At 54.4% G+C, this 20,332-nt stretch overlaps 1 protein-coding gene across 2 annotated transcripts in view; it reads left to right on the forward strand.

Moving 5' to 3' along the window:
* The first annotated feature begins 9,308 nt into the window (after positions 1 to 9,308).
* The window catches only part of SAMD5 (sterile alpha motif domain containing 5), a 30,557-nt gene continuing 19,533 nt past the window's right edge, over positions 9,309 to 20,332 (forward strand). For both annotated transcript variants that reach the window (XM_077143435.1, XM_077143434.1), the window contains exon 1: positions 9,309 to 9,725. In XM_077143435.1, coding sequence (XP_076999550.1) covers positions 9,309 to 9,725 — 417 coding nt within the window. The remainder of the gene's footprint in view (positions 9,726 to 20,332) is intronic.

Consider the following 20,332-nt stretch of genomic DNA (forward strand, 5'->3'; position numbering starts at 1 on the left):
CAAGTTCCTGCGAGGTTCATAATTTATACTATCACTCTTATTTATTATCTAGTATCTTCCTCTTTGAATTTTCATGTTAACGGACACCCTCAATTTGTTGTCGAAAAAATAACCACTTTCTCCATTAATCTCAGAGAGCATCTTAGAGAACAGTTTTATTCAAAGATCTTAAATTTCAACCTCTTCAGGAAAAGCCTACTTTGTAGCTTTTATACCTGATAAATCTTTCATGGTGATTTTATAAGTTATTCCCATTTTCCTTCTACCAATCAAAAACGTAATCTTTCAGAATTTTCTGGAAAGAGAAAAAGTATTTTAAGTCAATTTCCATTATTTCCAGGTAAAGAAATAAAATAATGCAATAAAATATAAAGAAAAAATTCTTCCTTTCATGTAGCTTTTGTGCTCATTTCTTTTATTTCCTCTCTACCTGAAATTTATGTCTCTCTGTGCTCACAGTCAATAACTTGCAAATTGTCTTTTCCCAGCTACTGTACTGAGGGCAGCCCTGGAGAAAGTGTCTGAGTCCTGTGATTTCCTTTCCTGCAGTATTTTCAGGCTGTAGTTACATGGAGCTGATTTCAGTTGAAACAAAAGTTGGGTTCCTCTGTGCAGTTCCTAAAATCTCTATATCTGGCAAAATTATTTTCCAAAATGAAGGGGAAATGAAGACATTTACAGATAAACAAAAGTTGAACACGTTCACTTCCAGAAGACCTTCCTACAAGAAATGCTAAAAGAAATCCTGCAGGCTGAAATCAAACAACACTGGTCAGCAGCTCGGAACAGTAAGAAGAAATGACATTGGTAAAGGCAACTACATAAATAAATATAAAATCTGTAGTTTGGAACTCCTGGCTTGTAACTGCTTTCCCCAGATGTGAAAGGCAGATGTGAAAAATAACATCTAAAATCTGTGTTAACGGACACAAAGCACATAAAGATGAGATCTGACACAATAGCAATAGAAAGGGAAGAAGCAGGGAGCGTGACCACTAAGAAAATAGCTAAAAAATATGCAGAAAAGTAACGAAGAAGAGACTCAACACAGAAAATCAACAAAATGCAAAAACAGAGTAATTGAGGAACAAAAAACATACAAGGTACACAGATAACGCATAGCCATATGGCAGAAGTAAACCCTTCCTTATCAGGAATTACCTTAAATGTGAATGGGTTACACTCTCAAAAAAGTCAAAGAGAACACCTCTGAACTCATTTTTTAAGGCCAGCATTATCCTGATACTGGTAAAAAGACTAGAAGAAAACTATAAGCTAATATCCTTTACAAATATGGATGAAAAATCTTGAACGCAATACTAACTGAATTGCGCGCATGTTAAGAGAATTATATACCTTGTCCAAGTGTGAATGAAAATTAATTAATAGAAAGAAGAAAGTAAAACCACATGATCCTATCAATTGATGCAGAAAAAGCATTTGATAAAACCCAATATACATTCATGATAAAAACACTCAGAAAACTAGAACTAAAAGGGAACTTCTTGAACATGCAAACCCTGAGCCAACACCCGCTCAGAGATGAGAGGCTGGCGGCTTTCCCTCTGCAATCAGGAACGAGACAAGGCTGGCTGCTTCCACTGCTTATGTTCACTACACTGCTGGACGTTATAGCCGAACTATTAGGCAGGAAAATAAATGTGCGCATCCAGATTAGAAGGGAAGAGATAAAATTCTCCCCATCTGCAGATGACATGATCCCTTATCTAGAAAACCCTAAAGAATCCACAATAAAAACTCTTATAACTAATAAACTCAGGAAAGTTGCAGGATTCAAAATCAACATCCCCAAATTGATTGTATTTCTATACATTAGCAATGAACAGTCTGAAAAAGATACTTAGAAAATAATTTTAGTTAAAATTGTATCAACATAAAATATTTATGAATAAACTTAACCAAGGAGATGTAAGATTTATACAATGAAAACTACAGACATTACTGAATAAAATAAAAGAAGACCTAAATAAATGGAAAGACATCTTCTTTGTATGGCTTAGAACACTTGATGTTGTTAAGATTCTACCCAAACTGAAAAACAGATTCAAAGCAATCCCTATCAAAATCTCAATGCATTATTTTTTCAGAAATAGTAAACCCTATCCCCAAATTCATGTTGAATTTCAAGGGACACAGAATAGCCAAATCGTCTTGAAATGGAAGAATGCAGTTGGAAGACTCACACGTACCCATTTCAAAACTTACTGCAGAGCCATGGGGTTGTACTGGCACCAAGGAAACGGAGTCAAGAGCCCCGAAATAACCCGTACATTTCCCAACTGCTTCTCAACAAGGAGCCCAAGGCATTCAATGAGCAAAGAAGTCTCTTCAACAGATGATGCTTGGAAAACTGGATATCCACGTGCTGGAGAAGGAAGTCGGAACCTATGCAAATAACTCAAGTCAGAAATGAAGATGGGCGTTACTACTGATCTTACAGAAATAAGAATGTATTACAAGAGAATGCTATGAACAATTGTATCCCAACAAATGAGATAATCAGAGGAAGTGCACAGATTCCTAGAATCACACAAATTACCTAAACTGACTCAAGAAGAAACAGAAAACATGAAAGACTTCAATGTAGGAACTGAAACAATAAATACTCAGAGTAAAACATACGGGCAGTTCTTCATGACCGTGGATTTGGGTTTTTATATTGACACCAAAAGCACAGGCAACACAATACAGATACATCAGGCTTCATTAAAATTAAAAACGTTTGTTTATCCAAGGGCACTGAAGAGAGTGCGAAGGCAATCCACAGAAGGAGAGGAAGTATTTGCAGACCATAGAGAGAAAGGGTCTAATATCCACAATATATAACGAACTCCTACAACTCAAAACAAAAGGACAAATGACCCAATTTAAAAATGGACAAAGGGGGCCACAGTGGCTCAGTGGCAGAGTTCTTGCCTGCCATGCCGAATTCAGTAGGCATTTCTTCAGATAAGATATACAAACAGCCAAAAGCACATGGAAAGATGCTCCACAGCATTGGTTAGTAGGAAATGCAAATCAAAACCACGACACCATCTGCCCATACTAATGGGGGCCCATAAAGAGTGAGTGTTTTCGGGGTGGCTGAGAACCTAGACCCCCATGCCGGCTGGGGGCAGCGGTGAGGCCACTGTGGCAAGTGGGCTCGCAGAGTCTCAAAACAGAGAACTGCCTATGGCCCAGCAGTCCACCGCGGGAGGATGATTTGGAGTCCAGGGTCTGTTCGGGGCTCGCGGTCCCCCTTGGGTGGGCACCCGCATGGGAAACCAAAGTGTCGTGGGGGTAGATCGGGTTTTGACCAGGGTGCCTTGTTCCCACCCGGGGCCCTGATTACTGGGGGACGGGGCGTCTCCTGAGCAGATGACCGAACCTTAGGCGCAGCCGCGCGGTCAGGGGAAGGAGGCTGCTGGGCCCACGTCTCCATCGGCCCCTAGAACCCTAAAACCCGTTCCCCTTGGGGCTGGTTTTTCCCCTGGGGGAAGACGGGTGTGCCCGTGCAAAGCCCGTCAGCCCAGGCCCACGTTGGGGAGCGTTCCCCCAAGAGGGCGGAAGGGCCCACAGGGACGCCAGCTTCCTGAAGGTGGTGGCCTTGGGCCCGAACCCTGTGTCCCCTCCAGAAGGCCATCCCCACTCAGCTCTGACCTGGGCAGGGTCTCCTGAGGACACGGCTGAGGGCTAACGTTATTTGTGCTTATTTCTGGGAGCCGAGAGGGCCGGGGGAGGTGGGCAGGCCTGCTGCCCGTGTCCAGAGCAGCTGCGGGTGGAGGGCAGCAGCTGTGCCTTCGCCCAGAGGCCGCGTGGTGCCCCTGTCCTGCGGGGGTCCATGCTCCCTGGCCCGCGGGACCCGACGCAGGCTCGTCTTGGATGCCGTCGCCCCTTCTGTGGCTCAGGTGTTGCTGTCTCAGCCGGGGTGCCTCGTCCGTGCCCAGAGCTCTGCCCGCTAGGACGCGGCTTGTCCCGGGCGATTCAGGGCTCCACAACCAGCAGGAGGAGCCCAGGGCCTCGAAATCCAAGTCCAGGAGACGAGCCCACCACCCGCTGTGCCCGCTGCAGACCAGGGCCCAGGGCATGCGCCCAGGACGGTGGGCCTCTGTGACTGGCCCTGTCATCCCACGGCCTGGTGCCCAGGGTCCCCAGTGACTGGCCCTGACCCCCACGGCCTGGCGTGCAGTGTCCACTGTGATTGGCCCTTCCCCCTGTGGCCTGGCGTGCAGTGTCCCCTGTGACTGGCCCTTCGCCCTGTGGCCTGGCGTGCAGTGTCCCCTGTGACTGCCCCTGACCCCCACGGCCTGGCATGCAGCCCCTGTGACCAGCCCTGACCCCTACGGCCTGGCGTGCAGTGTCCCCTGTGACTGGCCCCGCCCCGGGCTTCTGTGGAGCCCCTTGTCCGACCTGAAACATGGCCCAGCAGGCCAGCTTGGTGAAGAGACCTGAGCCGAGCCCCCGTGTGCCACCCGCTCTACAGCGTCCTCCAGACGCCTCAGGGTGCTGCTGGCGCCTCCCGAGCTGCAGGGCCTGGCGCCGCAGTGTCCGGGCTGCCAGCCCCTCCCCAACCCTCAGCCGAGCAACCCCGGGACCCTGCACCCTGCAGACCACCCACGGGGGCCTCAGGTTCCCATTTCACAGGCCGCCGTCCCGCTCTAGGGGTGCCAACTGGCCAAGGTGGCAGGTTGCGGTGTGAGGCAGGGGCCTGAGCGGGGCAGGGATGCCCCCCACCCTTTCTGCCATGGTCCAAGTGACCCAGAGGGAGAGTGCCAGCCGCCGCCCTCTCCGATTCCCCTTGGATGGCCCCCCTTGCCTGGGCCCTGAACAGGGGGCTCCCACCATGTGCTGGTCTGGGGGCCTGGCATGGGGTGGGGGAGAGCAGAGAAGCCCCGAGTCAGAGTGGAGAGAAGGGTGCGCGGTCCCTCGCCTTCCCGAGGCTGCCTCTGCACAGGAGCCGCGGGCAGGGGGCACAGATAAGGCTACGAGCATGCCTGGGAGCCTGGGTCCCCACCACAGCCCCTGAGACAGCCCTGCACCGGTCGTGCCCCAGCGGGGGTTGGGGGTCAGCCTCGTGGTCTCGCCAGGCTTGCGGCCAGGAGCTGGCTCCTCACGTAGGTCAGAAATACTTTCCCCACTCCGCACACTACACCCCTTTTTTCCGGCCGCTCCCCAAAGCCGGACAAGGGGCAGAGCCTCAGGCCTTTGCAAAGCCCGACATACGTGGGGGCCGCTCATAAGGTCAGGGTTTCAGGGGTCACAGGTGCGCTCCATTTGCGATCTAACAGGTGGGAACCTGCAGAGCAGCGCTGGGCCCAGACGCTCGCAGCAGTGCCCCCCTCGGGCCTCGGCGCAGCAGCACACGGCGTGGCGGCACCGTCCTCACCACCCGTGGACACGCTGATTTACCTAATTTGGCCAACTGGTTATACGTTGAATGATTTCCTTGTGATGATGAAAATAGCTTGGCCTTGGCTCCAAAAGCGTTTCCCACACCTACGCGAGGGCCAGTCCTCCACTCCACCAGTGGCCTCGGAGGGGCTGTTGGTAGGTGTCAGGGCACTCACCTTGCTGTTGCTTCACCAGTTTGGGGGACACATTCTTTTTCTTTTTTTAGGCTTAATGAAAATCCATGGGAAAGTAGGTTGTGGGGAAAGTCTCCTGCTCAGCACTGTTCCGGCCTGATACTTGGAGTAGCTATAGAAAGAGGCTCTCGGGTAGCTAATTAATGATCATTATATTCAGGTTTAAATTCTAAAGATCAAAAATACCTTCCCTACTTTGCTTAGAATCTGTAACTTGATTTAGAGAAACACAGTGAAAATAGGTTCTTTTGAAATTTTCTTAATGCCACATAAGGTTTTATGCAACTTTACTTGGAAGATAAATGTTCACGCGTGGAATGTATAAAACTTAAATCCCATTAACGTCTATTAAATGTCAGTTCCCAGAGTGTGTAGCCCTGCAAAAGCCAAGGGCTATAATATCAATCTTACAAATGCAGAATCTGTCTTGCCTCAGATCTAAAAATGCATCTTGGATGAACAGATGGCACAGGGAGAGCTCAGGAAAATGGGGTCCATTGGGCTGGGTCACCCTGGGTGGGCTCAGTGAGGCTGGGGGTCAGGGGGCCCTTGGTGGGGTAGCATGGTGGGTGCCTGTTGGTCTGTCTGAGCTGTGGCCATGATACCTGAGCGGACATCAGGTCTCCCCTGCCATTTGAGGGAGGCCTTTCTCTGTGCAGCAGGGGCAGAGACTCAGACAAGGTAGAGCTCCCCCAAGACGGCCCTGACGGGAAAGAGCCCTGCGTGGACATCACCCGTCCATGAAACTAGAACGAACATCACTGCAGGGCGCTTGGCCGCCCATCTCTGCTCACCCCAAGATACTTCTATAGTTAAGAATATACCCACAAGGAAGAGGAAAGGATGAATCCAGTGTTTCCTGAGAGAAGAATGAGGGGTACAGTATTTTATTAGACAACAACTGGCAGCCGTATGGTCTTTTTTTCCCAGTCTAAGTCAGCAAGGTTACCTTAGCACCGAAGAGCTGAGGCGGCTTTGTGTGGCTGGGGCCAGACGTGAGGCCCCCCCCCCCCACCCCTTGCAACAAGCCCGTTTTTGCTGCATGTAGAGCAGAGCTTAAATTTTACTTTTAGTCTACTGCATGCTTTACAGAATTTGGCTCATATAAAACCAGAAGGCAGCCTTACCTCTGCAATCTTTATAATCCATGAACTAACCTAGAAAAGGCTATTTTAGTTTATTCTCTACATACCTCATTGACGCTGGCTGTGGCCTGGCTTGGCCATCCAGCACAGAAACCTGGCAGTGCACCAGCCAGCCCTTGTCCCTGACGTCTCCAGGGACATGCGCACCCAGCCATGAGATGGTGGATGGAGGGCAACGGAGACACGAAGGGGAGCAGGTGGGCAGTGGGCGCTTGCAGGCCTCGAGGAGACAGAGGTGCAGGGGGGTCGGGGCGGGACCCCAGGCTCCCCCGCTCACAGCCACAGGGGCCCCTCCAGAAGAGGTTCCCTGCAGAGGGCGCAGGCCAGCACGCCTCCTCTTCCACCACGACTCCCCTGCGATTTGCTCTCCTCTCTGCTCTGATTTGCTCTCTGGCCTTGGGTGACCCATTCACCCACCCAGGGCAGTCCCCTACGGAGACGTGGAAATCCACACACTCGCAGCCGCCGTGAGGATTCACGAGACAAGTGTTCCCAAGGGAAAGGATGTGTCCCCAGCACTTCTGGACTCTTCAGGCGACTTTGGAAGGAAAAATCACGACGGAAAAACCCTGAGCTTTATGTAAGCATCTTAAATAAAGAAGAATAAAAGGACCGATTTTTCACAACCAGCCCAGTTCCCCTGTGTGTCCCTGGCACAGCTGGGGGTCACGGCCCTGGGCGCCAGCCCCACCCCGGTCCAGCCTTGCTCAGCCGTGAGCTGCAACATCTCTAGTGAACCAGACAGGGGGTGCCTCGGTCTCCTCCTCTTGCAGATGTTGGCTAATAAGGCTACTTACTACATGTGCACAGATGTATGTATAGGTACTTGGCAAAAAAGTAAGCTCCCCAAATAATTTTCTGAGAACTTAGGATTTTCGGCAGCATAAATTCACACCGCTGGAAGGAATATTTTCCTCCTAAAAGTCAGAGGTCCGTGTGAGCGAGCATTGGGCTACAAGGTACGGGGGGTGGTGGTGGTGGTAAACACGTGTATTTTACCGGGGGGCCAGGCGGAAGGTAGCATAAAGAGAAACCCCACTCAACGTGTCCTGAAGTTCGCCAAAGCGGACGCCAGGGGGCGCCGTGGGTCTGCGTGGCGGGGGCGGCGTGGCGCGGAGCTGCGCTCCAGGCAGGCAGGACCCTGCGTCTCTCCAGCGGGTGGCGGACCCCAACGCCCGCTAGGAGGGCGGCCTGGGAACAGTCCTGTGCGCTCCCCTCTCCGTGATCCATTGCCCTTCCCTGCCGCTGTTCTTAATTTGGGATCTGGGGGTCCAGGACCTGTGGGAACGCTTTGGGGGTTCCCTCGTCGGGTAGTTTTCTAGGGAAAAGGCCCCGAGCGGTCGTCTGATTACCAAAGAGGCCAGGCGTTCCGATTTAGGGGAAGGGCCCCCCAAAGGCCCAGCGCGCAGCAGGTGGGAAAGCCTCGCTGCCCGGGCGCCTCTCCGGGCGGGGTCGTGGGGCGGCTCCGGGGCGGAGGTTTGCGCCCCTCTGCGGGCAGAGCGCGTGTGCCCGCCGAGCCCCTCGCCTTCCTCACCCGGAGATGAGGTCGGGGCTTGGCCACCTTGGGGAAGGTGAGGCTCTCGGGCACCGGGCATGCTCGGGGCTAGGCTGATGGGGCTCCTTCGGGAGAGGGGGCGCCTCGCACGGCGGGTCGGGGCGCGCATCGGTAGCCAACGGTCCCCGCGAGCCAAGCCGGGAAGCGAGGGTCTGCTGGGCGCCAGGGCGGCCTACAGGGCCCGCTGGCCAGAGCCGCTTGGGCAGGGACTGGGGTGGGTGGGGACCCCGACAGAGAGAGCGAGGGGCCCAGAGAATGAGAGGGTGCCGGAGAGCGGGGGAGGGGACCGGAGAGCGGGGTTAGGGAGCGCGCGGGCGGGGAGGGGGTGCCTGCGGGACGCACCCTCCCTGAGAAAGTGCCCCTCCCCCCGTCCCTGAGCCCGGCGGCAGCAGCAGCGAGAGGTGTCTCCGCGGCCCCCGGCTGGCCGGAGGGAGCCGAGGCCACAGCCTCGCCCGGCGCGCCCGACCCCGGGGCGGGCCCTGGAGCGGCCGGGGGCGCGCAGGCCCGGACGGGCGGGTGAAGGCGCGCGGGTCCCGGCCGGGAGGAGGCGGGATCGTAGCGAACGCGGGGGGCGCTCGAAGGCGCCGCGGGGCACGGGCGGCTCCCAGGATCCTCCCCCGCGGGAGGACGCGGCTCTCGCGCTGCACACCCGGCGCGCGGGCGTGCGCGGGGAGCCGTGTCGCTGCCGGGGGGCGCGGGGACGCGGGAGGCGCAGCCTCGGACGGGGACGGGCGCGCGCGGGCAGAGCGGCGGCCCCCGCAGCTCCGGGGTGCGCCGGCCCCGCCCCGCCCCGCCCCCGGGCGCACCCAGGCGGCGCGGCCCCGGCGCGCACCCAGCGCGGGCGCCCGGAGTCGGCGGCCGCTCGGGACTTGCTGCCGCTGCTCGGCCGCCGCTCGCTTCCGGAGGCGCTCGCGCCTGTGTCGCCGCCGCCCGCGGCCGCCCGCGCGGCCCGAGGACAACTTCCGCGCCTTCTGGCGGTCCCCGCGCGCCGAGGCCCGAAGTTGGAGCGCCGGCGCGGGCATGGGCAGCAGCGTGGTGTACGAGTGGCTGCGGGCGCTGCGGCTCGCGCAGTACGCGGAGTCCTTCCTGGACAACGGCTACGACGACCTGGAGGTGTGCCGGCAGATCGGGGACCCCGACCTGGACGCCATCGGGGTGCTGGCGCCCGCGCACCGCCGCCGCCTTCTGGAGGCCGTGGGCCGCCTGCGCGAGCAGGACGCGGCTACCGCCGGCCTCTACTTCACACTCGAGCCGCCGCCGCCCCCCGACCCCGGGCCCCCCGGAGCCTTCCGAGCCCTTGGCCGCCCGATCCAGCCCCGCGGGGACCCCCGCACCCGGGAGCGGGTGAGCCACCCCCGGCTGAAGCTGAAGATCCTGATTCGGGACAAGCTGGTGCGCGATGGTGTGCGCCGGGGCAAGGCCCCGCACCCCCGCCAGGTGAGCAGGCGTGCAGGGGCGGGCGTCTGGCCTGCGGCTTCTCTGCGTTTTTCTCTCGAGGCTGCTCATTCCTTCCTTGCTGGGGTCACAGCTCCGGGTGAGGCGGACTCTGCACCCTTCGCTCTCCGCTGGGGCTGGGTCTCCGCGCAGCTCCCGGCGCGCCCCTGGCGGAACCGAGTCCTGGGCTCCTGCGGTGCTCTGGCGGCCGTGGGATCTGAAGGGCAGGAGAAGAGTGGGTGATAGCTAGGTTGTTTTGGACCTGCCTCCCTTTTCCTTCTTTTTCTTTGCATTTTGAGTGACTCCCAAAGAGGGACTGGCTGTCGTGTCCCGTTGTGTTCGGTGTGCACGGAAAGTGACCTCCCTGTGGCCCAGGGCTCCCCCACAGCTGCGCATCTGTAAAGTTGCCCGGGTCGGGGCGGGGGGCGCGGGGGTTGGATGGGGGGCGTAAATGAGAGTATGCAAGTTCCTTTGGGAGTTTTTTACACGGAAGGATACAGCACGCAAGTAGGCGCTATGGCCTGAGGGTCCCAGGGCGTACCCACATTTGGGAGGGGAAGTCTGTGCGCAAGGAGAGGAGTTTTTCAGGACTGAGGGAGGAGGGCGCCGGGGAGGGCCTGGAAGCTCCGTTGCTGCTGGGCGTGGGAGGCCCAAGGGTGGGGCTTGGGTGTCAAAGTAACTAATAAAAAGTCCCCGTTCCCAGCGGCACAGCCTCCGCCCAGAGCCTGCCCCGCGTGGGTCCCCACGGCTACTCCACTGGCTCACCAAAGCCTTCCCTGGGCATACTGGAAAGCGCACAGGCTGGCGGGAAGACACCTGCCTGGGAAGCCCAGGAGGAGCATGCAGAGGTGCTGGGGCTGCAGCCATGCAGAGCGGGGGTCCTGGTGACTTCAGGACGTGATGCCTGGATCCCAGGAAGTCCAAGCGAAAGCTTCGTAGACACAGGGTGACAGCGGGGTGCAGAGGGCAGAACGGTTGACATATGTTGCCAACAAGATGGACAGTTCAGATAAGCTGCTGCAGAGTAGAAGTGGTTTTTACAGAGCCGGGGAGGGTGGTCTGCCTTCCGCTGACAGCTCTGCCTTGCTGTTGGTGCTGCCCCGTGAGTGGGGATAGGGGCTCCCCCCCGCCAACGCCCTGCCAGGGAAGGCTCCTCCCTGCAGGGGGCCAGTTGGCTGGGGGAGGAGGGATGAGGTACTGGCTGCTGGCCCCTGGGGAGGGAGGTGGGCACAGCTGAGGGCATGGAGGGGGCTGCCCAGAGCCAGCAAGTCCTCCTTGGAAACGGGGGTGGGGGTTAGCCAGGGCTCTGGGGCGGGGGAGCCTGAAGGAGCAAAGGTGGGTTCTGATTCTTGAAATAAAAAGAGGCCCCAATGTCAAACCTCGACATTGATTTTGAGGACAGATCCCTTTAGAAGTCTGGGCGCAGACTCCGTGTGTGATGGGGGCGGTTTGAGCAAGCGCAGCTCATGTGGCTCATCCTCAGCTCGCATCTGAGCCATCGCCTTTTGTGGAGAGCGTTACTCAGTTAGCGTCACCTTTGTGTGAGCCCCAGAGTGGTCACCCCTGGCCATGAACATACACCTGATTCACCTTTTCTACATATGCGACTCTCCATTTCAAAGAAACGTGGGGGAGAAACGAGACAGACAGGTCTTCATGACTTCCCTCCCTGATGCTCCGGCTGGAAACTGAAAAACTCGAGCTGGCGAACTTTATTGTAAGAAAGAGTAACCTCCTACCGCTGCCCCGTGCCAGCGCCCAGGAGCACGTGCCCTGAGGCAGCGTCGCTGCAGCCCATGCATGGGGAGCTGAGCGAGGAGGGGACGCTCCAGGCCTGCTGCCTGTTTTGAATTGGTTTCTGGTGGGTAAGTTGCCTCTTAAGTTTGGATCTTAATTTTTTTAAGATTTTGTTGTCTGATGCAGCGTGTTTCTCCTGATACTGTCCTCAGTATCAGGACTTTGTTGTCCAGTGACCTGTGATGCCCTCTCCGGGCCCTTGGCCCGTGTTGGGGCTGGGCCACGCTCCCTGGGACCCTGCTTGTGCACCCCTTCCCGTCTGGCTCACTGGCACCCCCTGGGTTTCCTCTTGGGAGGAGATTGGGGGGCTCGGTTGTGCTGATGCTCGGGGGGCCACGCAGGAGCTCCACGAGAGGCAGGTCCACCCTGAGCCATCCCCATTGTGGTGATTTGGGGCTCAGTGTGTCCATGAGCCCTTCGGGCAGTTGCCACATTCCCTTCAGGTGAGTGGAAGTGGAGCAGAGCATGTCTGCAGGCCTCAGAAAGAGTGGCAAGTGTGTGGTTTCCCCTGCCCCTCTGTGACCGCTGATCTGTGAAGTGGGGGGGCCACCTGCAGGTGACCTCCCTCCCTTTCCAGGTGCCAGGTCACCTCCACGCCTCAAGGTCTGGCAGGGCAGGCAGTGGCAGCCCAGAGCTGATATCCCAGAGGACCCATGTCCCCAGGGGAAGGGCCTGGAGGGAGGGAGGCGGGCGGGCTGCTAGAAGGGGAAGGGTGTGGCTGGAGGAAGTGCAGGGGTGGGGCTGGAGTGACAGCCAGCCGCCAGTCCTGGTGGCCTGGAGGTCGTACTCAGGAGCCTGGCCTGGGCTCTGAGGACAGAGGGCAGTTCCTGACCAGTCCCAGCCAGGACAGCGAACAGTTAGGAGAGACAGACTGGTGGTTGAGCCACTGGAGAAGGTGGCAGAGGGGCCATGGCGGTCACTGGGGGCTTTGAATGGACAGAGCATGGGTGACAGGGATGAGGGAAGAGAGGTCGGGGGCTCGCAGATTTCTGGTTTGGGATTGCCACGCCGTTCTGAAGGAGGAGTCCTGGAAGCAGAGTGTGTTTGGGGAGAAGGATGCCAAGTCCGGGCTCTAACATACGGAGTTAGGTGGCTTTCCAAGTGCAGCTGTCTGGTGGGCACTTGGTGACACAGCAGGGGGGGTTGTAGGGGGGCAAAGGAGAGACCCTGGGTCAAGAGAGAGTAACATGGGCGCTGCGGGCCCGGGGCAGCTGCGGGGATGCGACAGACAGAGGCAGAGAAACGTCAGGGCGGCCTGACGGGGAGCAGAGGTCGGAGGAGAAGCAGGGGCGTGGGGGTGTGGAGGCCCGCGGGGTGGGGGGTTCCAGCAGGGCTGGTTAGGAGACCGGGAGGTGTGGAGAAGTCAGGAAGGACAGAACCTGCTCCGTCTGTGGGGTGGGACCACCGGGGCGGCCGGGACCTCTGGCGCTGCAGGTCTGGGGGATGGGACCAGCCGCTGGCATCAGCCGAGGCCCCGGGGGAGGAGAGGGAAGAAGCAGAGTCTGCACGACTTGTAACAAAGTCTGAGGAGAGCCAAGGCTGCAGCTCCAGGAGGGATGCTGGGGGCCGAGGGAAGGTGTTTTGGTTTCTCAGCTGCTGAAGAGATGCATGCCATGGGGGGCCTTAATCAACATGGTTTGTTGGTTCATGGTTGAGGCCAGGACATGTCCAGGGGGAGGCGTTGGTGCAGTGGTGTTCCGTGCTGGCTGCCTCGTGCTCGGCTTTTCATTGCCAGGCAAGGCGCATTCTGATGGCCTCTCCCTTCTCTTCCGAGTTCTGTGGACTTCTGGCTTCTTGCTCTTCCTGAGGCTTCTGCTCTGTGTCCAGTTGCCTCTGCTGATGGGGCTTCAGCCCAGCTGGCCGGGACCTTCCCTCAGTCCCTGTGGCCACACCCCAGCTCCTGTCCTCAGAGGTCCCACCTCCAGGCGGGTTCACGGCCCCAGGGCTTGGCCTTGGGCTCTGAACCTCCTTCTGCGGCTGAGTCCCCAGCGAAGGGGTTTGCGGGTGTGTGTGTTACCCCAAGTGTGCAGGAACCTGGGCTCCTGTGAGTGTTGGTGCCCGCGGAAAAGGAGACGGCGAAGAACTGGAGAGAGCAGACGACATAGAGAACCAGGTCCTTGAGGAGGCAGGGGTGGTGGTGCCCAGAGTGGGGCCCGGGAAGGGTAGGTCTGCCTGGGGGGGCTGGGCCCCCACCTTGGTGGCCGGGGCGGGAGGAGGGGGGTGGGGAGCCTGGGAACCCGGCAGGTCTGTCTCTGGGCAGTGAGCGGAGAGGTGCTAGGGTCCGAGGTGAGAGGACAAGATTGAGTTAATGCACAAATAGTTTTATCATGATGTGGTTTATGATGATGCCTAAATACAAACATTATTCAATAAATAAAACTTGCATGGTCATACACAGCTGCACACAGCGGAGAGTCCCACCACCTTCTGTGAACTGGGGATGCAGGTTATGGGATGTTCACTGTTTACTGCATGCCGTGAAGTGTGGCAGTGCTCGTGCAGGGGGTTGCTGTGAATGTGAGTGGGGGGCTGTGAAGGTGTTTTATTTCCTAGCAGACTTGTAACAGCAGAAGGCAGGCCCTGGCCGGCCGGGTGGGCTTTGGGACCTCTTCGCCTGTAAACTCCCTCCTGGCCCACTGTGAGTTGGTGTGGCCGGGCAGGCACGCTGCAGGGGTGCTGGCTGCTGCTCATGCCTCCGTGTGCATTTAAGTGACATGACGCAGGTACATGAGGCTGTTTGTGGGTATTTTGGAGAGAAGGCCTAGGGCGAGGGATTTGGGAGATAGAAGGTGTGGTGCAGGCATCTGCCTCTGGGATCGCGGTGGAGGAAGGCGAGAGATTGGCAGAGATGCGCTGTCCCTTCTCTGGAGTTTTGCCTTGTGTTCTGGCAGAAGCTGAAATGACAATAAAATTTCCTCCTTCCCACGAATCCCTTCTGCCTTCTGAACAGATTTGAAGCTGGCAAACTTCAGTTTTCCTCAGTCAAACCGGTGTCCTCAAGTATCCTCTGCCTAAGCCATTGAAGGTCCATCTTGGCCTTTTTGCCTTGAGTCTCTGGTTGGAGCACTGCGGAAAGAATGGAAAGAAGATGGAGCCGAGTGTGGGCGTGGGGATGGGGTGTCGCTGCCTTCATGCTCCTCGTTGTATCGTCTCTGTGTTTCCCACCTACCAGGACCCTCAGCCACCCCCCATCCACCCACCCCCATCCACCCAAGCTTCCATCCATCCGTCCACCCACCGCCCATCACCCATCCACCTCCCTACACACCTTGCACATCCCTGAGCCTGGAAGCGGCAGCAGCGGGAGGGCTGCCCACGACCCTCGTCGAAGGCGAGCTGAGAATCAGGAGGAAGCGAGGGGCTTGCTGTGATAAACGTGAGGCTCTTCGGCGCTTGAGTGAGGGCTCAGATTCTGGTTCACAGAAATTCGCTCTGACATGAATCTTCCTGCAGGGACGCGTCAGTTGTGGGGTTGGCGAGGGCGCAGGCCCCTGTGGGAGTGGAGGGGGCACTGGAGGTGGAGGTACCGCCCAGCTCATGCCCTTAGCCCGGTCGCGCCCAGCCAGGCACCCACATCAGCCACTGGCCGTGCCAGGGCCCTGGGGGGCAGGGGCCTTCACAGTCAGTGCAGGAGCCGAGGGCAGCTGGGGGGCCCTGGGCGCAGGTGGTGCCATTCGCCTTACGGAACTCTGATGGGGAGCCGATGGGCACATCAGGTTTGGAAGCGCTTGGGACACCTCCTGCCCGGCGGTCACGCACTCCTGGACAGTGGACCTGCGGCAGGCCTGAGAGCAGGCGGCCTGCGGGCTTCTCTGCCGCCTCGTCAGGATGAGCAGAGGTTTAGGGTTTGGGGGTAGATGTCCCCTTTAGGCGTCCTGTAACTTTATGACAAATCTAGTGGCACTCCCCAAGGGGACCATTTTTTAACATTCGCCTGCCTATTGGACAAAATCATTTTTAAGTATTTGTCATGCTATATAATTCGGAGTAATTATCCTTTTTTTGACTCCTTTAATTTTAAAGCAGTTAATTAAAATAAGGAATAGATTTGAATTTTAAATTATTTAAATTCAGTAAAAATAGTTCATCTATGAAATAAAATTTGCATTTTACCAAACTAAAATATTACTCCTTGCAGCTTGTGCTGTTTTATTTTAAATTTTCAGCACAAATAAAAGCTTCAAGTGGTCACATCAGAATAAATGATTGAAGTAACCCGAGTTTTATTTCTCCCATTTTATAAATCTCTATTTCTTACCTACTATTTAATTCAGGAATACGTAGTACAATGGGAGATGTGACAGCTTTACATACTTTCTCTCAAAAGCAGCCTTGCAGCCGAGTCTGGGCTTGGGGCAGCGTCTCCCTGGGCAATCTCGGCGGTGGCTTCCGTGTGAGATGGGCGCCTACTAAGGGGCAGTGGGACGAGCCCTGCTCTCTGCTCTGCCTGTGCGAGGCATAAATATTATCTGATGGAAAAGTAAACACAATGAATTGAGAAAATTTGGAGAACACTGAAACAGATAAAGAAGAAATGAAAATGACCTGTATTACAATTTTTCATATTATATGATATTTCTTTAAATAAAGCACTTATGTGTGAGAATGTCTGTTTTGTACAGATGCACAAAATTGGCATCACACTACACGGATAAAGAGAAGGTCGCTCCTGTGATAGCAGATTTTGTTTGAAAATGGCATATTCTGTCATAGGTTAGTGCCAGAAATAATTTAACAATTTCCTGTTGGCTTGAATCTTTGCCCATGTCCTTATTGATGATGATAATTTTTTGTTATTTGACAATGTTATGTGTGAGAAATGGTGTTTCATTATTCTCTGGGTCAGCATTTCTTGGAGGCCCATCCTACAGGATTTCACATTTGCCCACTCATGGGCCGGGCTAGACCATTTCCAGTGGCTTTGGGAGAGCACGGCGCGTGTTAAGGGTAACAAATCAGTGTGGACCATAGAGATTGCAAACATTTTTCCAGAATTTGGCTTCTGTTAGAATTTTTCTTTTTTTCTTTCTTTCTTTTGTTTTTTTGCATGCTGCGTGGCAGGGGTCACATTTCATTCTTTTTCCATGTGGCTATCCTGTTATTCATTATTGCAGCACCATTTGTTGAATTCGTTATTTTTTGGGAAAGAAGAGAGAAGTGCACGAGCCAGGAGTCGAACCCAGGTCTCTGGCAGGCAGGTGAGAATTCTATCTCCTGTCGCACCGCCCTGTGTTTTTTTTTTAAATGTCCAAAATTTAGAAGCTCTTCTGTACTGTCTGTTATCAATAACATTTTAGCTATTTCCTCCCAAACAGAGGAATATAGAGTACAGATTCAAAGAGAAATCAGTTCAAATTCCTTCTTTGCATTTATTTGGGTGAGTTATCTAATCTTTAGATGTCTGGGTTGCCTCAGCTGGAAAATGGGTGTGTGGCATTGCTGTCTTCCTGAGCAGCTGTGTGGGTGCCACGGGCCAGGTGGGAGGAGGCGCGGTCCCGCACAGGTGCCACGGGCCAGATGGGAGGAGGCGCAGTCCCGCACAGGTGCCAGGGGCCAGGTGGGAGAAGGCGCAGTCCCGCACAGGTGCCACGGGCCAGGTGGGAGGAGGCGCAGTCCCGCACAGGTGCCAGGGGCCAGGTGGGAGGAGGCGCGGTCCCGCACAGGTGCTACAGACCAGGTGGGAGAAGGCGCAGCCCCGGCCGAGGGTGGCACCTGGGGCGGGGCTGGAGTGCAGAGGGGCCTCCACCTGGAGGGCGCACCCGAAATTGCTGGTTCTTTCTCCGAAACGAGTGTTGTTTTCATGACTTGAAAGTGCTCTTTAAATAGTAAGAAAAAAAAGCCCAATAATGCTTTTGCCTGTTTTAGCAAACTCGAAAATATTTTGCTCGATTTGTCATGTCTTTTAGGTTTTCCTTTTAAAATTTTTAATAAAGAAGCCTTGTTAATTAATTTCTGCATCTGTGATCAGTTTAATCCCTATACATTTCTTCTCTAGTCCAAGATCAGTTATTTCCTATTAATTTTTATAGTTTCATTTTTACATTTAACTTTCTAATCCATCTGAAATTCATGTTGAAACACAATATATTGTGAAACTCTAATGTTTTTATTCTCTGAGTAACTAAATTTTCAAAAAAACCTCCTGAAAACCATCCCCTCCGGCCAGCCACCTGTCCCGCCTCCTTTCGGAGCCCTGGGCTCTGTGCCGCGGCGGGCGCAGCTCCTGCTCTGGGCCTGGCCGAGTCGGGTGCAGCCGGTTTAGTTCTTCCGACCTTTCCCTGCAGCTGCCTGGGTCGCCTCTCTCCTTCTAGCATGTCCCCAGTTACTCTCAGCCCTCATTACTGCAGGTGAGCTGCAGACCTTTCCCTGCAGCTGCCTGGGTCGCCTCTCTCCTTCTAGCATGTCCCCAGTTACTCTCAGCCCTCATTACTGCAGGTGAGCTGCAGACTACTTCCAAATACCCTTAAGAAAAATCCTTTTCTGTGAGGAATTAAACTTCACATTAAATTTGAAATAAGCTGCTATAGTTTAATGAACCATCTTCCCAATCTGGTAATTTTATGTCTCTTCATTTGAGCAGATCTTTTATGGTTTTCACTTAAGTATAATCAATTTCTTCATATAATTATGTTAAGATGATTCTTTTGTTTATGTTTTTGTTAATTGTAAATTTAAACTTCCCCATCTTATTATAATGTTATGTGTGTTAGATTTTACTTTTTGTGAATTGAGCTTTCACATCCTAAGAACAGGTTTCAAGAGCATTTTGTTGAACTATTCTTTCTTGAAGATTTTTTTCAGTTGTTTTGTTTTATACAAATATTTTATACACACATTATGCAGACATGTTATCCCCACTGCACTGTAATTACAGTCCCTGCTCCTTTGTTCCGGCTTCCTGCAGTGCTGGAATGTACACAGCAGCGTTATGTAATAATGGTAATTAGGGTTCCTGTCTTATTCACAGTTTTAATGGAAATGCTGCTAGTTCTTTGCTGTTTCCTGTCACTGGCTGTTAAGACAATCTTTGTGGTGCTAAGGAAACATTCTTCTTTTCCTCATTTTGTAGGAATTTTTTGTTGGGAATAACTTTTGCATTCTAGCCACTTCGGTACAATTGCGAGTTGCTCTTTGGAGACCTGTTTAGTAGCTGCCCTAATGCTGGAGCCCTCAGGCAGCTGGGACGCGTGGAAGGTGGAGGCGCCCGGGGGTCTCCGGGAGGTATGCCCTGCCTGGCAGAGCAGAAGCCACGGCTGGCAGCTGGGGGCGGCGTGGCGGGCTGGGGGCCGAAGGTCTCAGCGGCGGTAATCCTCACTGCGCAGCCTGGGCTGCTTCTCTGGGCAGTTCAGGAAGTTCCTCCCCAACTCTGGACCTCCATCCTTCTTCTTCTACCACCTCCCATTCAGCCCCCCCCCCCCCATGCCTTTTAGAGGGAAATGGAGAGAGGGGCTGCCTGCCAGACATCGGTTCAGAAGCCCTTACGGGGCTTAGAGTGGATGCATTTCAGTGTTTGGCTTTACACAAAAACAACAGCCCAGTGCGTGACAAAGATAAAATTGAGAAACTCTGTAAGAAATATTATTTAACCAGTACCTGATTTACATTTGAACATTCATTCAACGATCAAATAGAAGGATTTTTTTTGAGGTCATTGAAGCAAGAATTAAACACGGAGTGCAAGAATAGCATTTTCCAGAGAAAACACCTAAACTCAGGTGCTGAAATCTGTTCCTGCTCTGGCAGCTGGCAGCTGTGTCCTGAGGGAAGAGCGGTCTGCCAGGCACTGTGTGCTCTAGTTTGAAGGTGCTGGAATGCAATATACCAGAAATGGAGCAGCCTTTAAAAAGGGAAATTTAACAAGCTGCAAGTTTACAGTTCTAAAGCTGTGAAAACGTCCAAATTAAAGCAAGGCTATAGAAGTGTGCAATCTGAGGCATCTGGGGAAAGATACCTTGGTTCCAGAAGGCCGATGAACGTCAGGGTTTCTCTCTCATCTGGAAAGGCACACGGCGAGCGTGGTGACATCTGCCAGCTTCCTCTCCAGGCTTCTGGTTTCATGAAGCTCCCCGGGGACGTATTCCTTCTTCATCTCCAAAGGTCTCTGGCTGCTTGGGCTCTGTATTCTTGTGGCTCTGAAGCTGTTTCTAAAATGCTTCCTCTTTTAAAGGATTCCAGTAAACGAATCAAGACCCACCTGGAATGGGTGGGGTCACATCTCGCTCTAAGCAAAGGTCACACCACAATCAGGTGAGTTGCATCTCTGTGGAGACAATCCAATCACGTTTCCACACTAGTGTACTGAATAGGGATTAGAAGAAACAACTGCCTCCACAAGATGGAGGAGGATTAACACATGGCTTTTCTAAGGCACATCATCCTTCCAAGCCGGCACACCCTGTGTCCATGCAGAATGCCACACAGCGACGTGGCCCACTGCTCTGCCGGGAACTCTTCATCGACAGGCGCAGATGGGTTTGAAGTGGCAGCGATGTTCTCTTGGCCAGAAAGTCATAAAGCCATAGACAGTGGTCGTGAAGACAAAGCATTTTACGTAAACCCCTGCACGTTCCTAGGACTCAGGTCCTGAGTACCTGGCTGAGGACAGGAGCAGCTGCAGCTGGAGTGAAGCAGACACTGGTACTCGGAGAAGATGCTGAGAAGGCCCAGCCCTGCCCTTTGCAGCACTGAGGAAGGAACGGGGTCCGTTTCTGTCAGGGTCATGGAGACGCCCCATGTCTCTGCTCACTTTGGCAGGTGCCGGTGGGGCAGCTCCTCGGGACATGCGCGTCGCCCCCATCATGGGCCAGAGTGGG

The sequence above is a fragment of the Tamandua tetradactyla genome, chromosome 25 (assembly GCF_023851605.1).
Source record: "Tamandua tetradactyla isolate mTamTet1 chromosome 25, mTamTet1.pri, whole genome shotgun sequence".
Classification (NCBI taxonomy): domain Eukaryota; kingdom Metazoa; phylum Chordata; class Mammalia; order Pilosa; family Myrmecophagidae; genus Tamandua; species Tamandua tetradactyla.